Source organism: Centruroides sculpturatus, unplaced genomic scaffold, assembly GCF_000671375.1.
Source record: "Centruroides sculpturatus isolate CEXI.00-Female unplaced genomic scaffold, Cexi_2.0 scaffold1885, whole genome shotgun sequence".
In the NCBI taxonomy this organism is placed as follows: Eukaryota; Metazoa; Arthropoda; class Arachnida; order Scorpiones; family Buthidae; genus Centruroides; species Centruroides sculpturatus.
The window spans coordinates 15,898-36,777 of NW_019386020.1; the positions used below are offsets into that span (position 1 = coordinate 15,898).

The window sequence follows — 20,880 nt, forward strand, 5'->3', positions numbered from 1 at the left end:
CTATTTATAAGTTCAGTTATAAACAAACGTATCAAGACGTAAGAAAAACTTGAAGAAAAACATGTTTACGAAAAAGCACGTGCTTAAAAACCATTTCCAATACGCACGTGCATTACCGGTATCTAATTATAATTATTCATTGACGTCAAGTTAAATAAGCATGGTGTGTTTGAATTAACCAATAAGATGGTAAATGGACGACGACGTCATGGCGGTAGGAAGAAGAGGGAGAAGTGGAAAGCCGACAATATATAAGCGAGTGAGAATTATATTGATACGTGAGAATATTATTATCATAATTTATATAAACTGTAATATTTTTACGAAAGAAGTAAGTTTTATTTTTATTTATTATTTATTCATTTTTATTTCGATTTATTCCGTTTAAAATACCTTTTTGCAACGTGTTCGGCACGAGGAGTTTGCCGGAAGGTTATTCAAGTGCATTTTCGAATCTGTTTCGTGAAGTTCCAATTACGTGTTAATTTTTAGATTTTGCATTATTTTCATGAATTTTTCCACTTTATTTTAAAATGATAAACAAATTGTCTGATTTAATTTTTAAAAACGAATTTAAATGTACAGTACATATTGTTCAGATTTTAAGTATTAAAACAGCAATTTAAAGTTATTGAGCTGAATAAAATAGTTATAAAGGCATGTAATTATGCATAAATTATTATTTTCAATTTTTGGATCAGATCGTAGCGTAGCCTTGGATTTAATTATGGAGAATGAGGACTTGATAAGCTTCTATATAATTTTTAAATGGAAAATGAGTTTCAAATATGGCTACTTCACTGCTATGTGCTATTTCTGGTGTCAATGTGAAATGACATCTGACAACTGTATAATTTATTTTAATAAATTTAATTGCATTATTTAGTGTTGTATAAGATTAAAAGATTTGTATAAATTTTTATTTACAAATAATGCTAATTTAATAATAAAAATTAGGTTGAATTCAGATTTATAGTAGTACGTATTCTAAACAATAGTCTAATTCTTATGTATTGTACACATCTTGTAATTATAATATATTTATTTAATTAAAGGACGTAAAAGTAGAATGGAACAGATCGAAAGAACTCAGTCGCCGGAAATAAATTTATCTGTGACTAACTCTTTTCATCATTACATCGTTTCTTTTATCAATCTTACAGCAGGAGCTGCAGGTGAGTGAATAATAATTGATAAATTTATTGATGATAACATTATTTTAACAATAATTGTTGATTCATATTAATAAGTATGTTAAAAACAGTATTAATCAGATTATCTTTCTTGATTAAAAGTTAAAATTCTTTCTCATATTTTTTAATTGATAAATTTAAAATAAATATATTTTGAGATTTGATATTATTTTTCTATAAAAAGATATAGATTTTATAGTTTTATAATATTTTTTTTTTTTTTTTTATGTACAGGTGGAACTGCCAATGTTTTAGTTGGACAGCCATTAGATACAGTTAAAGTCAAAATGCAGACATTTCCACATATATATTCAAACAGTGTGCTATGTTTCAGGCAAACATTTGTTAAAGAAGGTGTTCGTGGACTTTATGCAGGAACGGTGCCTGCTTTAGCTGCTAATATAGCAGAGAATTCTGTACTGTTTTGTGCTTATGGTGTATGTCAGAAAGGAGTACAATATGGTGTCCAAAAACATAAAATAGAAGATCTAAATCCTATTGAAAATGCAACAGCTGGAGCTCTTGCGGCATTTTTCTCTTCACTTAGTCTATGTCCTACTGAATTGATTAAGTGTAAGCTTCAAGCAATGAGAGAAATGAGTTTAATCAAAGGTGCAACTGATCCTCCTATTAAAATGTAAGAAATTTTTTTTTCTTCAATTCTTTTAGAATGATTTTGATATTTTTTTTTTCTTTTAACTGATTTAATACTTTAAAGAACTGTCATAAGTTAAATTTGGAGCCAAACCAAATTTGCTGACGGAATGAATAAAATATTGGAACCAGTACAATTTAGTCAAGGCAATCTGCCAAATTTGTCTCGAATTTGTCTGCGAAACTTGACATGAGATATTTCCTGGAATTTGTGTCAGAGTTACCATGACATAAATATATAAAAGAATTTTGAACTTTAAGAGAATTGACTCCCATTTTCTTTTTTTTTTTTTTTGTGATAAATAAAATATGTTGAAATGTATTCTTTGTATCTAATTATCTTATTTGAGTATATTTGATAAGATAAAAGAATGTGAGCAATAGATATTTGCTGATTTAAAGAAATTTGCATTCTTTGAATTTCCTTATTCATTTTTATTTTAATTTTGCTTAAAAAATGTATATAAATTTTTCAAATATCATTAGTTAACTAAAAAATATTCCATGTTTCTAAAATAATAGTTTATCAAGAAGGTTAAGAGAATCAAGTGCAGTTTTAGATAAGTCTTATTTGTTTACAGTTTACAAAGTTTTGTGTAGATAGTTTTATTACAATAATGAAAGGGAAGAATAATAATTTATTTTGATAATTTTACACTTCTGCATATCTGGATGATATAACCTTGAAAACAACTTGGTCATAGATACAAAAATCTAGAATTTCATCCTTTTAACCTTTTGTTAAATATGCAGTAAATTAACACCTTTTTTTTTTCATTATATGAGTGTCTACTTTAATAAATTTTTATTGGGAATGTTTAAATTATATTTTTTTTTTATCAAGCTAATTAATGTCTTAGTTTGACAGAAACATCTTGTTTCTTATCTTGCTATCAGATTTAAAATAAACAGATGATATATCAAAGAAATTTAATACTTCTAAATATTTAATTTTTGTTAAGTATTTTAATGTTGTTAAAAAATTTTTTATTTTTAATATGAAATTTTTAATTTTTTAGAGGACCGTGGGAACTGACAAGACAAATAGTAAAGAATGAAGGAATACCTGGACTATTTAGAGGTCTAACATCTACAATATTTCGTGAAATGCCAGGGTATTTCTTTTTCTTTGGAGGATATGAAATATGTAAAACTCTTATCACACCCAAGGGAAAAAGTAAAGAAGAATTAGGTGATTACATTAAAAATAATATATTTACAAATGAAAAGAAAAATAAATAATAATAATTGATTTTTATTCTATTAGGACCTTTAGAGATATGTTTCTGTGGTGGAATTGGAGGCATTGCCCTGTGGGTTTCCATCTTTCCAGCTGATGTTGTAAAATCAAGAATTCAAATAGAAGGATTAAGGGAACCAATGCTTTCTGTTATGACAAGAATTATCAAAAATGAAGGTAAAATTTCAATACATCAGATTTAATTAAAAGTAAAAACTTCATTTTAATACTAAAAACAGAATTCATTGTCTATCATAGGATTGAGTATTTTTAATTATGAATGCTCATATATTTATGAAATAAATTTATTCCAATCCATACACAAAATTAATGATGATTTTAAGAGTTATTGGATGTACGTTTTTTCTGGAAAAACTGAAAATGAGATTCACTTAGAGAAGCTGGACTTTTCTGTGTCTGGCTCCTATAAGTGCCAAAAAATGACATTAAAAATAACAGCATACATTTTTATACACAAGTAGCACATACTTATGATGAAATGGTAGTACTTGTGATTTATTTTTTATCTGTGCAGTATGCATAGTTCAAAATAGTTTTAAAATACTTTTAAATTTTTCTAATGTTTTCTGCAGTTTCTTAGTATTTAGATCAGTGTTTCCCAATGTCGGACCCATGCCCCTCAGGGGGCAATTCGAAAATGGACTCATCCAGAGTTTAAGTTAACCGTATAGCTGCTGCTTATATGTTGGGGGGCATAAGAATTTTAGAAAGGCTAAGGTGGCACAAAAAAGGTTGGGAAACACTGATATAGATGGTTGTTGGTTTTCTTTTTTTTTTTTTTTTACCAATTTGAGATTTTTTAGTTGTTGCAGTGGAAACAATACCTTTTTATTTATTTATTTATTTATTTTTGTAAAAGATATAAAATAATTTATAATATTTTATTTAATTTGATGGTGGTTACATTGGATGTACAATTTTTTATAATTTTCAAACAGTGTTAAAATTCATATAAATTGTACTTAACTCAGTGCAAAGTCAAATTTTTGATGAAACAACTACAAAAAATCAAACAAAAATATTAATGAAAATTCCATAGTTTTGATGACTAATATTTCTGTCAAAAAACTTCTTCCAAAACTTGCCGAAATCTGTTAGAAACATACCAATATACACAGAAAACGGATCAGTGAACACTGTTGTTTCCACTATGGAAGGTATAGAAGACTCCATACCTCACATTTTTGCAGGTATAGAATTCCATACCTCAGAATACTGAAAATTATAAATAATTTTAATGCAAGGCAAGCCAAGGCACTAACTCTCTGTATGAAAACAAATTTTTTCCTTGAATGTTGATCAATCGAACTCTTACATAGAAAAATTTTGATAATTTGGATTAACTCTAAGCAATGCATCATCATTTTGTGAAAGCAGGACTGTGCTTTCACAAAATTCCATACCTCAATTTTTAAAGAACTGACATTTAGTCAGTGAATATATATTGAAATATATATATGAAAAAATCTACAGGTTTATCTATAAATTGGATTTGAACCACAGTTACCAGAGGTGGAGGAAAAAACTATATGTCCTTGTTACTACTTTGCCAACAGGATAGCTGGTTACATAGGACAAGGTAGTTGTATGTTTGTATATGTCATGAATATTTTGACTTTTTCTTTCCAAGTGGGGGGGAAATGAACTTTTTCATTTTTTGTTTTTGTCAGAAATAAATACGTGGAATAGTTCCTGAAACATCATTTATTTCATGTATGGATTGGAAGGTTTTCCTTGTTAGTATTATTTATGAATAGAAAAAGAAATTTTAAATCCAGTGATAACAGATTTTGAAATTGAATGTAGTTGTTATAAAATAGGAATTAACATATACAGTAGAATTCACTTAATGCAATCACTTTGGGACTTGCTGTACTGATAATAACTATCGTTAAATGGGGGTAATAATATAACTAATGGGTATTGACTGTGATATCTAGTAATTTAAATTGTTTATACATCTTTTAATCATAAGTATTACTAACAGTACTTCATTTAGTATATAATTGAAATGAAGAAATACAGAAATTTAAACTACTGTATTATGAGCAAATAATAAGTAAAATAACATTTTGTCTTTATTAATCAGAACTTTAATAATGATGATAACTGATTAAACTAATTAATAATTTCATATTAGCCACATGTTAAAGTTGATAATGCAAATAAAAAAAAAAAATTAAAAATTTCTATTTACTTGAAAATAACTATAACTGAAACTATTTGCAATAAGTAATGCTTTTGGGTACATTTTAAATTGTTTTGGGACATGATAATTTTGACAGTATTAAATGACTGATAACAATAAGCAGATTCTACTACACTAGAATTTGATTCAAATTTTACTTGATCTCATCTAATTAATAGTATAAATCATAAGCATATTTTATCATTCTCAGATTGGGTACATAATATTTAGAACAATAATCTTCTTCAATTCAAAATCAAAATTTTGTGTAATATTTATTGTTGCTTTAATTTTGTTTTTTGCAATTTATATTTGAAAAAATAATTTATACAATGCATTCTATACAGTAGTTTCAGAACAAAATAATTAGAATTAATTCCATCAGAAAGATTTAAAGTTTTTAAAATTTATTATAAATGTATATATTTTTCATCATAAAATTTTGTTCATCCAGTAAGTCTGAAAATCTAGACTGTTCAGGAATTTTAGATTTTTCTTTTTCTTTTTTGGATTCTCAGGAGTAACTCTTAAGATTCTGAAATCATTCACAAAAGTATTATTAAAAAAGCAAGAAAAATTATTCCTTTTTGTTTTTAATGACTTTGTGTACATTTGATGCATTACTTGCTACCAAAAGAACACCATGCATTATTTTTTATTTTTTTTAATCATTTGCATATCTGTCATCTCTACCAGTTCTTCAATTTTTATGTAGCTACACACATTCCTTCATGATGTTGTAGTTTCACTTCTCAGAAGTGTATAATGGTGTAAATATTCAAAAATTATACATAATTTAGCAAATTTTTTTATATGGAAATTTTATTGATGTATTAAGTATTTCTTTTAAATATTTTGAAAATTAATTGTAAAATTTTTCTAAAGTTGGCATTTTTTTAAATTAATTATTGTATTCATCTATTGCATTGATCTATAATTAGAAAGTTTTGTTTTCCCTTNGAAAATGAGTTTCAAATATGGCTACTTCACTGCTATGTGCTATTTCTGGTGTCAATGTGAAATGACATCTGACAACTGTATAATTTATTTTAATAAATTTAAAAATTTTATATATTTTGCTAACCATTATTTAACTTTATAACTTTTTTGCTAAATTTTTTAACAGGACTAAAAACTTAAAGCAGATTCAAATGGCATTTTTAGAACATAAATTGAGTCAAATTTGATAATAAACACAATTTCTTAATTGTTTGTTACATTGATATCTTAATTAATACAGTAGATCATCAATTATCTGAATCATTTGGGGGACTGGAGTTGTTAGGAATATTGATTTTTCGGATAACCGATTATGTACGAAAAAATATATTAACTTATCCCATGTTGAAATTCGTTCAAATCCTGACATGCCCTTAATTAATTAAGTACCCTCTCATGGTTGTGCCAGTGCTGCCAGCTAAAACACACACACCAACAAAAATAAAATGGAGTAGCCCAAGACATAGCCATAGATTGCAGTGCCACAGCACTAGCAGAAATTTAAATTTGCCGACTGGAAAGCTTTCAGTTAATTGAAGCAAGTAATAAAACACTGAAATTCTCAATATAAGTTTGAATATTTTGCTCATTTTGCATAAATATAAACTTTACATTATTTAAAGTTTAAATAATTTCAAATGTATACAATGATAATACTGTTAAATGTGTTTTCAAAACAAATTGTGCATATTCATTGTTGCTAACGTCGCTATCAAGAAATATTTTTAAAATATGACTGTCTTCTGTGATGAATGAATTAAACTATTAAATTTTTGATTAATTTTTTGATAATTGTGAAATTGACAATTATCAGAGCAAATACAACAAATTTTTGCAATTATTGATATGAAAAATAAGTTAAATCTAAATCCTTATATGATCTGTTCATTAGTTTATATATATTTGTCGACAAAAAGTTATGCATCAAAATAGAATTGTCCAATTTACTGCAAAACTTTGCATACAGCTGTCAAATAGGCATGTAAATGATTATGGTCATAAGTAATTCGTGTTCTCACTTGTGATTTGATGTACTTCATGTGACTAAACAGTTGTTCACACGCATAAGTGTTTCCAAATAGCGAAACCATCGACAGAGCATGTTTGTAAAACGCAGGATATTTATCCTTGTCCAAATACGTTTCATAGAACTTGTGAGAGTCGAGTTTAGTGAATAAATTCGTTAAATAAAATTTTTGTTAAGGGAGGAAAAGACAAAAAAATTTAACTTCAAATTGCCATAAAAAAAAGACATAAAAATCTTTTCCCACGAACTTAGTTCCTTGTCAAGCATGATACATCGAATGTGTCACCCGAAATCTCGAAAAAGACTATTGGTCAAAGAAAAAAGAACAGTCCTAATAAGGCAGTGGAAAAAACCCAACGAGACCCCCTTTATAAAAAGGAGGGGTCGATACGTAAGAGTCAGTCTCTGGAAATTTGTGCGCACTGTGTTTTTTACAAAAACGGATAAGTCGCTACCAGGAACTCATCTAATCGCCGCTGTTCGAAAGGACTACGCCCGACAACGTTAGGAAGAACTTTGTGCTACTTGAAAAACGTATCAACGTTCGAAAGAACTTTGTGAAGACAAATCAACGATTCAACCCAAGACTAATCAACGATTCAAACCAAGGTATTTATCCTCGCGCGAAATATATGTGAGCTCTCTCTCTCAGGAATACGGGTAACCGAAAAAACTTAGATATGTTAATTAACCCAATTATATATAGCTATTGCGATTGTATATAGTATGAACAATAAACGGGTATTACGTCTAGATGAGTTAAAGTGTAATTCCTCTGGTTCTCTCGGTACGCCTCCATCCCGGAACTAGAAGTCCATAACGCGACCGTTCGCGTAACCAAATAAACGGCCAATAAAATTTTTCTGTGTCTACTACAAGACACAGTGGTGTCATCCTGACAGGGCGCCAAAGAGGTGCCGACCCTGCGGTCACAGTGGTGTCAGAGCGGGATTGATTTTAGGGGAGATTCGAGCAAAATTTGGGATACATGGAGGCAAGAGGTGACGCAAATCCCCAAGGGCGTCAGCGCGGAGAGGCAGGAGGAAGTACGCTTGCAGCAGGGGGTCTATCCGGAATGATTCCTTTGATTCCTACGTTTTCGGGAGATACAACAGGATTAAGGATAGGAGACTTCTTTGATTCCCTTGATGAAATCGCTAAATTAACTAACTGGACAAAATCTCAATGCTTGGGAGTAGCGAAACTGAAATTGTCCGGCATTGCTAGGGACTTTGCATGGAAAGATATGCGCATGAAAGAGATCGATACTTATGAGGAGTTTAAGAAACAAATGATTAAGCGCTTTGAGAAAGAGCCATATTCCTTAAGGGTACAGAAATTTCACGCTTGTGTGCAAGAGCGCGACGAGGACGTGCAAACGTATGCCGTTCGACTACAAACACTCGCCTCGGAAACAATAATAGAACAAACTGGAGTCGATGCACGCGAAACAGAGATTATCAAACGGTGTCAAGCGAAAGAGAAAGACGAGCGATTGCTTGCCCAATTTATGAGCGGTCTAAACGATAGGATAAAACGGTAGGTGCTATCGAAGGAACCAGACACCTTCGATAAAGCAGTTAAGATAGCGATCAGCGAGGAGACGATTGACCAAATAATGGGAAAATCCCGACCTATAATAAGAACAATAAATAATTCCGAACAGAAACGCGCGGACCACACGAATAGAAATATAGATCAAATGATCAGGCAGATACAGGAACAATTAAACGAATTAAGGCGACAGCGAAGCCAAAGAAACGGATATGGAAATAGAAATACTTCATTTGCGCGGCAAAATAGCTATCGAAATGTTAGAAACAGATTTAGCGAACAACAAAATGACGCAAGAAACATAGTAGGCGGCGTGCGAACTCAAATAACTAAAGTTCAAAAACAAACAAGAAACAGAACAGGCGGTTCAAGGACAGAGTGGCGACCTCGAACAAATCAACCTCAACATCAGATACAGCGGTATGAGAGAAGGAACAACCGGAACTGGCGAGAAAATAAGGAAAATTATAGATGGGAGAAACAAAAGCCACACGAGATCAAAATCTCGAGATTCCATGAAACCAGAACTTTTCCGAAGGATAGAAAGCTAGATGAAGAGCCGAGACTACATTGTCAAATCAATGATGCGAAGACGCAATTAGCTGTAGACACAGGCTCGGAAGTAACACTATTGTCAAGGTCCCTAGTTCAGAAAATAGGCAACCTTCACAGAGACTATGATAGAAAAGATATTCCGTTCCGGAGCGTTACCGGACACAAAATTTATCCACACGGAAGAAGTGAATTCCGATTCAAAATCGGCCCTCTACAATTTGATTACACATGCTACATCGTCGATGATCGAATCACGTATCCATTCGACGGCTTAATAGGAAGAGATATAATTACAGACTTAAAGTTAGGTATACATATGGCGGACGAAACAATAATACTTCCCGATGGAAGAGGAATAAGCTTCCAGGAGCCCTACGAGCCAAGTGAGAAATCAAACCGGATACGAGCAAAAAGGACCACCACTAACAGAAAAGCTGTTGTTCGAGTCGTCCGATCCTATGAAAACGTAATAGAAGGAGAGAAAATTAAAGATAGACATCAAGAACCACTAGAACCTAATAAAAGTCACATTCCTAAAAAGATGAAAAAAAGGGTGAAGAAAACGATACGATCCTCAGAAGAAAAGGGTAACGAACCAATCTCAGTTTCTCCGACGAGAAAGGGACAAAAGTTAGAAACAAGGAGCCATTCCGAACCGGAACCAACTCCTATATCCACCCAAGTAGCAGCAAAAAACGGGAACAATCAAAGTCAACCGGAAGCAACTAAGAAACAAGAAAAGCACCCGGAATCCGAAAGTAGCAATCAACCAGTAGGCCTGAATTTGTTGCTAAAAGCTATAATGATCCTTTTCACTATGATGCTTACAATTTTAGGCATTCCATTGTTGCCCGTAGTCATTTTTCCGAAACATTCAACCTCGCCACAAAGTCAAAGAACGCTAGACACAACGCTGACTACAATGCTACATCCGCCGCGAAGCTGCATACCCGTCAGAAACTCGTCTCCCACACACACAAATAAAGTCCGAGTGAAACCAAATCAGAAAAAAAATTGATCGCGACCATTAGCAGAATTAATTAGGGAGCACAACAGCCCACTATGAAGCGAAAAAAAAAACAGTGAACCGATCAAAAAAAAGCTATAATCGAAATCTATTAATAGATAGGAAATACAACGCGTGTCGTAGAACTTCCGCGAAAAACAAAACAAAACAAAAGATGAGAGAGAGAGAGTAAATCGTAAATTTTAATTTATTGTACGAAAGTATCGGAAAAAAAACATTTATAATCGGAAAAATATGAATGAAAAATAATTGTCGAAATAAAAGATGAATGAGAAGCAATTGTACTACGTTGCAATTCAAAAAAAAATTGTCGGAAGTTGTTGATTATATTGATAATGTTGATGTCGGAAGTAGAGCGATTTTTGTAAAATTTAATGACGACATTTTGTTAATGTTACTATAATTTGTCAGGGAGAGAGAGAAATTTTCCCATTGTAATTGAAGACATACAACAAAGTGAAAATCGAACTTGCTCTTTTGGGAACAAGCACGATTTTGGAAAGGCCGGGATAATGTGAGAGTCGAGTTTAGTGAATAAATTCGTTAAATAAAATTTTTGTTAAGGGAGGAAAAGACAAAAAAATTTAACTTCAAATTGCCATAAAAAAAAGACATAAAAATCTTTTCCCACGAACTTAGTTCCTTGTCAAGCATGATACATCGAATGTGTCACCCGAAATCTCGAAAAAGACTATTGGTCAAAGAAAAAAGAACAGTCCTAATAAGGCAGTGGAAAAAACCCAACGAGACCCCCTTTATAAAAAGGAGGGGTCGATACGTAAGAGTCAGTCTCTGGAAATTTGTGCGCACTGTGTTTTTTACAAAAACGGATAAGTCGCTACCAGGAACTCATCTAATCGCCGCTGTTCGAAAGGACTACGCCCGACAACGTTAGGAAGAACTTTGTGCTACTTGAAAAACGTATCAACGTTCGAAAGAACTTTGTGAAGACAAATCAACGATTCAACCCAAGACTAATCAACGATTCAAACCAAGGTATTTATCCTCGCGCGAAATATATGTGAGCTCTCTCTCTCCGGAATACGGGTAACCGAAAAAACTTACATATGTTAATTAACCCAATTATATATAGCTATTGCGATTGTATATAGTATGAACAATAAACGGGTATTACGTCTAGATGAGTTAGAGTTTAATTCCTCTGGTTCTCTCGGTACGCCTCCATCCCGGAACTAAAAGTCCACAAACGCGACCGTTCGCGTAACCAAATAAACGGCCAATTACTTTTTTCTGTGTCTACTACAAGACACAGTGGTGTCATCCTGACAGGGTGCCAAAGAGGTGCCGACCCTGCGGTCACAAACTCTTCCAAACCTTCTTAACTCTTCTAATGTTCATTTGGTGATATGTACAATAAAGTTAACATTTATGTTCGTTTGACCGAGCTCCGTAGGCCACAACACGACTCCCGGTGGGCCACATGTTGGCCACCCCTGGTCTAGTATTTTTATTATAATTTTAGTTCAAAAACTAAAATTAAATATCATAATCATTGCCTTTTATTGTTCCAAGCCACAAAGTAAATGTCAAAGGCCAGGACATTGGCTCTTATTCATCCAAGCCACAAATTTGTATCACAGTATTTAAGCATGCCAATTATTATAAGTAGTCTTGAGTTATTTAAATAAGTTATTTAAATGAATAAGTTTCATTTATTCATTTAAATGAAATTAAAATTTGACTATTTAACAAAAGCCCTTAGTTTAATAAATGAAATTTTGTTTTTAGAACATTTTGAAACTTATTTCAAATATAATTATGGAACAAACAGATTAAGAAAGAATAGACAAATTACATGATTTTATATTAAATTTACTTATTTTAATTTCTAAACAATATGTAATAAAGTAATGAAAGATATTATTACTATATTTAATAGAAATTATATTCCTGTTAATAAATTTAAAAATTTTATATATTTTGCTAACCATTATTTAACTTTATAACTTTTTTGCTAAATTTTTTAACAGGACTAAAAACTTAAAGCAGATTCAAATGGCATTTTTAGAACATAAATTGAGTCAAATTTGATAATAAACACAATTTCTTAATTGTTTGTTACATTGATATCTTAATTAATACAGTAGATCATCAATTATCTGAATCATTTGGGGGACTGGAGTTGTTAGGAATATTGATTTTTCGGATAACCGATTATGTACGAAAAAATATATTAACTTATCCCATGTTGAAATTCGTTCAAATCCTGACATGCCCTTAATTAATTAAGTACCCTCTCATGGTTGTGCCAGTGCTGCCAGCTAAAACACACACACCAACAAAAATAAAATGGAGTAGCCCAAGACATAGCCATAGATTGCAGTGCCACAGCACTAGCAGAAATTTAAATTTGCCGACTGGAAAGCTTTCAGTTAATTGACGTTTCAGTTGATCGATATTTGGATAATTGATGCTCTACTGTAGTTCATAAAGATTTCTATGAAAGATTTCTACAAATGTTATGAATTTGTGAATGTATAGCTTATTACAAAATCTACTGAGAATTTTCTTTAATTCAAAATAGTTAATAAAAGATTTTCGACATTCCTTGATATAAATTTATGGAAAACGTTAAATAAATAGCTTCATCAATTATGCCTGTTTTATCTTCTTAACTAGATTTGTGTAACAGTCATATTTACATTAATATGAGAGTCATATCTCACTATTTCTACAAATGATGTTTTATGTAAAGAATTTGACAATGAATATCTAGCCATCACTGTCTATTTTATTATATAGGGTGTATCAGAATGACGTTTGAAAAATTTGGGAGATTGTAGAGGATGAAATTTTGAACATTTTGATATAAGGAACCCATAGCCGGAAATGTTATGCAAGTTTCTACAGCACTTTGCACTTTGCAATCAGTATGCTGAATAAAACAGCAGAATATAGTATTTATGACAAGTTTTATTGACAAAACAGTAGAGTACAATCAAACTGTACATCAAATTAGTGGCTGCACTACTTTAGAGTAAATGTTTAATGTGACGACCACCAACTTCATTACATAATGTGCAATGACGAACCATGTTTTGTCTGACTCTCTGTAAGATGCCATGCTCCCCTCTGATTGTATTAAATGCTGTAAAGATACACTCTCATAAGCTCATGAACTGTTCCTACAGGTGTTGTGTAGACAAGGGACTTTACATAACCCCAGAGGAAGAAGTCAAGAACAATAACATGACGTCAATGGACGGAAGGGTAGCTACCAAAGTGAAGGATGGTCAAGCACTTCCTACCACTGTAGAAACTTTATATCATATTTCTGGCTATGGGTTCCTTATATCAAAACGTTCAAAATTTCATCCTCTACAATCCCCCAAATTTTTAAAATGTCATTCTGATACACCCTGTATATTCTTATAACACATTTAGTCAATGTCCTCCATTTTTTCTAAACTTGAAGATAGTCAGTCATATAAGAGTGTTTGTTTATATGCTGATCTTCCATTTGTCTGTTCAATTATTTGATGGACATTTGGAAGTTCAATATAGGACCACTAGTTTTTTTCACTCCCAAAAATATAGGTTCATCAATTTCCTTTTATCCCTCATGCCAACAACTAGCACAACCCAGTAAAAAATTTTTTAAAGCTCTGTTACATGTTTAATTTCCTTAATAATACTAGTTTATGAGATCTTATAATTTTATTTAAATTGAAGACCATGAGCAAGAGCATATGAACACAGTTTTTGTCGAACATTTGTTGAATTTCTACAAACATGGCAAATATTCCAGACTCAGGCCGATCTGAGAAATTATGGATCATATTTACCTCTAATTTCATTAATCATCTATGATATCTCCTTAAAATACAGAGCATTTAGAACTTTAGGATAATATTTCCAGAAACAAGAAGAATGAGTTAACACATTCTTGTCCCGACTTCTTCAATTACAGTAGAACCTCAATTATCCAGATTTTCGATTATCCAGATTGTTCAAAATAAACAAAAATTTTACGAATTTGCTGATTTGCACTTGGCGAATTACGATACTGTTTATGTATGTGATGGAATACATAACTGTTTTTGTTTCAACAACATCTCACCCGGCACAGTGGCCGTAAACTCTTAAATATATTTTGCGTCGTAATAAAAATATAATTTGACATATGTATTTATAAATAATTTATTTTCAAATTACATCATTTCTATGACCAAGGGCGGCATAAGGCATGGGCAACGTGGGCCACCGCCTGTGCCTCGTGGTCTGAAGGTCCTCGCATTTCAAAGGTTTATGCATTACTTAAAAGCCGCGAACGTGACGAAAAAATTTTACTCATCATAAAACGATAAATAGTTTCAATTCAAACACAAATTATTTATCATATTTATACAGACACTTGGCAAATCACAGAATTAAATTTTATTCAGTTGCTTTTTATTTTATAAAATCCATCTTCTTGCGCTACCAGAGGACCTTTTAAACAATACTGTTTAAAAGGCTGTTGACAAAACTGTTAGCGTTGGTCAGTAGTAGTCCAAATTCAATACGAACGTTTGTTTCTTGAAAATTTGATCACTGTTTAAATACAGTATTTACTTTTAATATTACCGATATGTCATCGAAAAGAAAACGTGTTGTATTATCATTAAAAGACAAATTAAGTATTTGTTTCGGTTATCCGAATTTTTTCCTTATCCGGACTACCTTCATCCCCAATTAATCCGGATAATTGAGGTTCTACTGTATATTAATTTACAAACTTATAAGATTTAGCATTCCATACCATACGTGGATGACTTCTATAAATTGTGTTTCTGTTTAAGAAAAAAATGTGAACATTTTGGTACTGCTTATGCCAAATTTAAATTTTTGGTTAATGATAAAGCAGACTTAAATGGGAAAAAGCTGGAATATAGTCCATTCCACTTACCATTCAAATGTCACACCCATGTAGAATGTACTTATATCTCAATTCGTATAAGTATGAATTACTAAGGCAAGAAATATGAAAAATGATACTCCTCTAGTTTGTATACTGTGTTTGTGAAAATTAGTTATATTACATTGTTTTATGTTAGATTCAGTTCTGTCAAACTTGCAGCTTGTGTTACAAATTTAATAATTTTCTTTAAGTCATCATTATGAGATTTTTTTGTATCAAGCTTCTAATGTATTGAGACTCCCCATCTGAAATAACTGAATAACTAGTTAAAAGTAACTCAATGTGTTTTTAGTTGTGCTACAATTTTAGTTTATTAAAAGTTTAATTATACATTTTTATTTATAATTACTGGTTTTTTTATGTAAACAACAAAATGTTGTAATAAAATAATCAATTAATCTAATCTACATAATTTATCTACATTTTGCTTTTGTTCTATTATTTTGAATTTGAAATAATTCAATCCTCTAACCCTGACAATGATGAGAAAAAATTAAAAGAAAGTTTTTTTAATCAAAAACACTTGATTTAAAATTTTATTCTGTTTCAATTATAACTGTTAGCATCCTGAAGATTGTTCACTTTTTTTCAGATAAAAATTAGATATTGCTACATAACATGTATAGATAAACAAACAGTGCTGTAACTAGACAGGTGCAATGGGTATGGTGGAGTCAGTAAACCAATAGTCAAACTCTGGCAAATTTGAAAGTGTGTGTGTGACTCCAACTCTGACCTGTCACACTAGATATCTGAATATTTTTATCTAAAATTTCTGTATAAAATGTTGTACTAAAATTGATTTGTAAGAATCAAAAAATGGATATATTGAATTTATATCAAACTTTTGAGTACCTAAAGAAATATACATCTTAAAAGTTTGACTGATTATTAGTTGNAATTTCTGTATAAAATGTTGTACTAAAATTGATTTTGTAAGAATCAAAAAATGGATATATTGAACTTATATCAAACTTTTGAGTACCTAAAGAAATATACATCTTAAAAGTTTGACTGATTATTAGTTGATTAAATTTAAATCAATTTTTGATAATTATTTTAAAGAAAAGATTTAAATACAATAAATGAAAAAACAATAATTTAATTAATGAATGTCGTAATAAATTGGTTTGCAAAATAGTTTCTCTCATGCTGGCTACTATGAGAATAGTTAATTTCCAACCAATGATTGACTAAACACAAGTATATTGTAGAATTTTAAAATATGAATTTTGGAAAAATATACTAGTCATCTTGAACTGATTGCATACAACACTGTCTGAAGAAATTAAACTGGAACAATCCTATTAATTACATTTTGCAGTTTTTGCTTTCTTCTCTAGTTTGTTGTAGTTGATTCTGATCTTGGCTTTATTTTTTCATTTGTATTTCTATTGACTGTTTTAAGACCAAATTATGTTACAGAAGCAATAATAAACAGTTATAATAGAAAGGCAGTGAAAAAGTTAATCTATCAAAAACAATTGATTATATAAAAAAACAATATTGCACTGAGTAAAAATTATGGGACCCAAAATGAAAATCAAATTTTATCTTGGGAGTTTCTCTTTGCTAAAGCATTTTTGAGCTTGGCACTTCGAAGCCATACCATAAACTTTTTATTATTGTCTCTGCACTTTGTGTTCTTGCTTAAACAACATAGTGATATGGTGGAGCTTTCAACAACAAATTTCAAAGATATTTGGGCTGAAATTTGAAAAAATTGTAGACTTATAATTTCCCACTGTTATTTGTCTCTGATTTTCTTAATCTTGAGAACAGAGTTAAGTAGATGAAAGATGAGACCAGATATGGAAACCATATGGGCAGGAGGCCTCGACTAACTATATATGCACTTCTGATACAAACTTCCAGTTTGTATCGGAATGTTATTGTTATTTAATGTTATTTCAATTCAAAAATTTTTCCCTAAAAGGTGTTAGATAGATGACTGGTACAACTTTATTGTTAAAAGGAAAAGTATGATGTATGGAAGTAAGCCACTACTAATTTGAGGTGGAGAGCATATATTTTAAATTAAATAAATTAAAAATGTGTTTAAAAATTGCAGCCCAGCATTGTGACGATTCACAAAAAACAATAGCTTAAAATTTAATGGTGATTTAAGCTTTTATATCAGCTTCTAATATGAAAATAGCGCACCTTTTTGAAATGTTTTCACTTGGATACCAAGAGCTTTTTTTGGCTTTTCTATTTTATCAACTAAGCATTTCAGTCACTTTAAACTGAATAGGAATATCCTCTTCAGTTTAAAGCAGATGCTTTTTTGGTTACAAGTTTTTACAGATTCACTGAAGACTATACATTAAATATCCTTTTTTTATTTTTTATTACATTCTCTTTTTTATTGGTTTTATCTGAAACAATTTCTAAAAATATATTGGAACATTTGCTGTTTTAATTTTCTAAAAGAGAATTTTTAATTTTAGAAACTCATTTTCTTTTTTTTCCTTTTTAACAATTTTTTTATAATTTTTTTTACAAGACTAGAATTTCTCATTTTTTTTTCCTTGATAGTATCTCTAGATCATTTTATTTTGTATTAGTAAAGTACAGGTTTTGTCTTGACATGTATATTCTGAGCTACTGCAATGTTTATATGAGCTATTATATAAATTCGTTGTTTTTTCATACATTGAAAGCCAGCCAGATGACTGAGCAGTACACTGTCTCTTCAAAGGATCTGCAATGAAATCCTGGTCAAGATTGCTGCAAAAAATTTTCCACATAGAACCACCCATGTATCTTCTCCATCCAACACCTATGCTGCACTAGTGGCTAAGCAGATTCAATCCTTAAACAATGGTAGTTGGATTGGGTTGGCACCTGTGCCGACAGGTTGGCTGGTGCATTTTCCAAGTTTTCTTCACTTAATAGGGGCCACCTTTCATTAAAACATCACCCAGAAGGCACATTCCCTCAATTGCAGTGTGATTGCAGGTTTATTGATCGGTTTAGATACCGATCAATAGATACACTAGCACATTGAAAAAATTATTTGCTTTTTGAGTGGTTCATATGCTACACAGTTTCAATTTTGAATTCCATAGCATATAAGCTACTCAAAACAAATATATTAAACTTTATATTTATATATGTTAATAAGTTATCTTTTTACAAATGCAAAGTCAGTCAAGTTTTTATTTCCATGTTTCATAATTTTTGTTGGATAGCAAAAACATACCTAGCCTGGCATGTGTTATATAGAGAATACAGCTTTCTAGGCAATGTGAAAATATTCATTTAAATTATAAAAGCTATTTTCTGAAAGTATGGAGCATGTTGCATGAGATTTGATAAAATTTTGGTGTGAAATGGCCTTTATAGTTGAATGTATTTTTGATATCTAAATTTATCGAAGTGTCCATTTTCTAAGAAATTTCTTTAGATACTAATTAAGTATTTTTGTACTTTACATTTTACCAACAGTAAAATTTGGGGCTGAAAGAATTGGATTATGGAGTTGAAAGAATTTTAACGACTCTGACCCTGCTCTAAATCATCCAACTCCACAACATTGGTGCAGGCACAAGGCCCAGGACAAAGGTGATCCTAAAATGAGGGCATGAAAAAAATTAATCAGTATTATATTTTCAAACTAAATTTTGTTGTCCTGAGGGCCAATTCTGTGACATTTGTGATTAAGGTTAAAAATTAACCAGCCATATCTAGCTCCATTTATTTTCAGGATCCCATTTGTTGGGAAAAAAATATTTTTCCAATAAATGGAGACTTGAAAATAAAATCTCGCACAGGGCACATGAAAACTAGTTACTAACACTATAAACAAATACTCAATTCTGTGATTCTACTTTTGAAATATTATAAATATCATAGATATATCATGACTGAGAGTTAAAATATATATAGTCTAATTGCTAATATATGGGTATATAACAAATTACTAAATTTGTACTAAATAAATGAGAGAAATGATTGCTAAATGTTTATTATTTTTTTTAATAGGATTCAGAACACTATATAAAGGGCTTGGTCCCACCATACTCCGGACGTTTCCATCCACAGGAGCACTATTTGTTTCTTATGAATATACCAAGAAGTTCCTACATTATGTTACAGGAACAAAAGAAGAATGAAAATGAAGAAACTGCCATTGCAAAAACATTTGTCATGTGCCTTTTTAAACTGGATATTTCACATTCCATTTTTTAAAGTTTTATAAATGGTGAAAATCATTTTGCATATTTTGATAGATGATGATAATATTGAGAGAACTAGTTTACATGAAAATTTTATTAATTAGAAAAGAATGCTGTTATACAATGTTTGTATATATTTAATAAAAGCAAATATTTTGTTATGTGCCATTTAATATAAATCAAATTTTCTGATGAGTATTATTTCAAGATAAAAATGTGTTATATTAACACTAGTATTGTGTAAAATTTACACTGACACTAATTTCAGTATTTTGCATTTTATTTTCTACTAAGTCTTTCAAAACTTTTGAATCTCTTCTAGTAGATTCATTTGTACATAGATTACATTTAATATTAACTTTTTCTAAATACTTGTGTAACTTAGAATAGACTATGCACTGTAGTTTAAAAATCTTTTCAAAGATTTGGTAAAGGACTGTTTTCTTACTATTTATCTTATCGACAAGTGTTTCAAAGCTGTTTGATAAATGTCTTGAGTGCCTGTTTTTATTTGAAATTTGTACTTTATACTTATGTACAAATATTTCTTAAGGGGAATGAATGTAGAATTAGTCATAGTTTAGTTCAGTAAAAAGATTCATTATTCTTTGAATTTGTTTATTTAATATATTTGTAAAAATATAACTAAATTCTTTGACAGAGCTAAATTTGATAAACTATGCTTTAGATTTTAGAAATATTTTTGTACTTTACAATAATAAAAAATGTATTGTATTAACAAGATATAAAGAATAAAACATTTTGAATGTTGTAATTACTATTATTAATTGACTTTATAAGATGAATAGTTTTATAAGTTATTTAAAGTTTTTAAACATGCAATTTCTTTTAGCATTATGCATGACATTTACAATCAAGTTTCAGACTGTAACAATCAAAACTTGTGTTCTAAAGTTATAAAGGTTCTAAAAATATTCTTGGTTCTAAAAGTCTTATAAGTTTTTAAAATAATTTTTGATTGGCTTTTAAGTCATAATAATTGGGGAAAAGAAATCCAAACTAATTCAGATAATCAGCATCAATTACATGCAAAAACTATTGTAAATAGTACTGATTAAAGTTTAATTTTTAAAATGGTAAATCTAGTATACTGCTACTAATAACAACTTACTATGTTAATAAGAAAAAAAAAGTAATTAAAATTTATGACAATAATAATAATATTCATAATGACACACAAAATTGATTTGTCAGGAAAGTGAGACTTTTTCCCGTTTTAATTTTGAAAATTTAAAAGTTTGTTGAAATTTATAATTTAGTAAATTAAAAAATTTTAAATTTTTTTTAACATCTGGATTA

The 20,880-nt window shown here is 30.2% G+C and overlaps 1 protein-coding gene across 8 annotated transcripts; it reads left to right on the top strand.

Annotated features, from left to right (window-relative positions):
• Positions 1 to 184: 184 nt before the first annotated feature.
• On the top strand, positions 185 to 19,676 carry LOC111613156 (mitochondrial ornithine transporter 1-like). 8 transcript variants are annotated; one of them, XM_023354472.1, is made up of 6 exons: positions 185 to 331; positions 1,056 to 1,175; positions 1,428 to 1,830; positions 2,867 to 3,039; positions 3,115 to 3,264; positions 19,367 to 19,676. In XM_023354472.1, the coding sequence occupies exons 2-6, from the start codon at positions 1,070 to 1,072 to the stop codon at positions 19,495 to 19,497; spliced, it is 963 nt and encodes a 320-aa protein (XP_023210240.1). In that variant the 5' UTR covers positions 185 to 331; positions 1,056 to 1,069; the 3' UTR covers positions 19,498 to 19,676. The 8 variants fall into 8 exon arrangements, with proteins under 8 accessions (XP_023210240.1, XP_023210247.1, XP_023210243.1 ...); XM_023354479.1 differs by lacking the exon at positions 185 to 331 and adding an exon at positions 394 to 432; XM_023354475.1 differs by lacking the exon at positions 185 to 331 and adding an exon at positions 436 to 457.
• Positions 19,677 to 20,880: the final 1,204 nt, after the last annotated feature.

Coding starts and splice junctions, on each gene's coding strand:
- LOC111613156 (XM_023354471.1), top strand. CDS start 789: ATGGCTACTTCACTGCTATGTGCTATTTCTG. Junction 3,040..3,114: donor AAAAAGTAAAGAAGAATTAG/GTGATTACATTA, acceptor TTATTCTATTAG/GACCTTTAGAGATATGTTTC. Junction 3,265..19,366: donor AAGAATTATCAAAAATGAAG/GTAAAATTTCAA, acceptor TTTTTTTAATAG/GATTCAGAACACTATATAAA.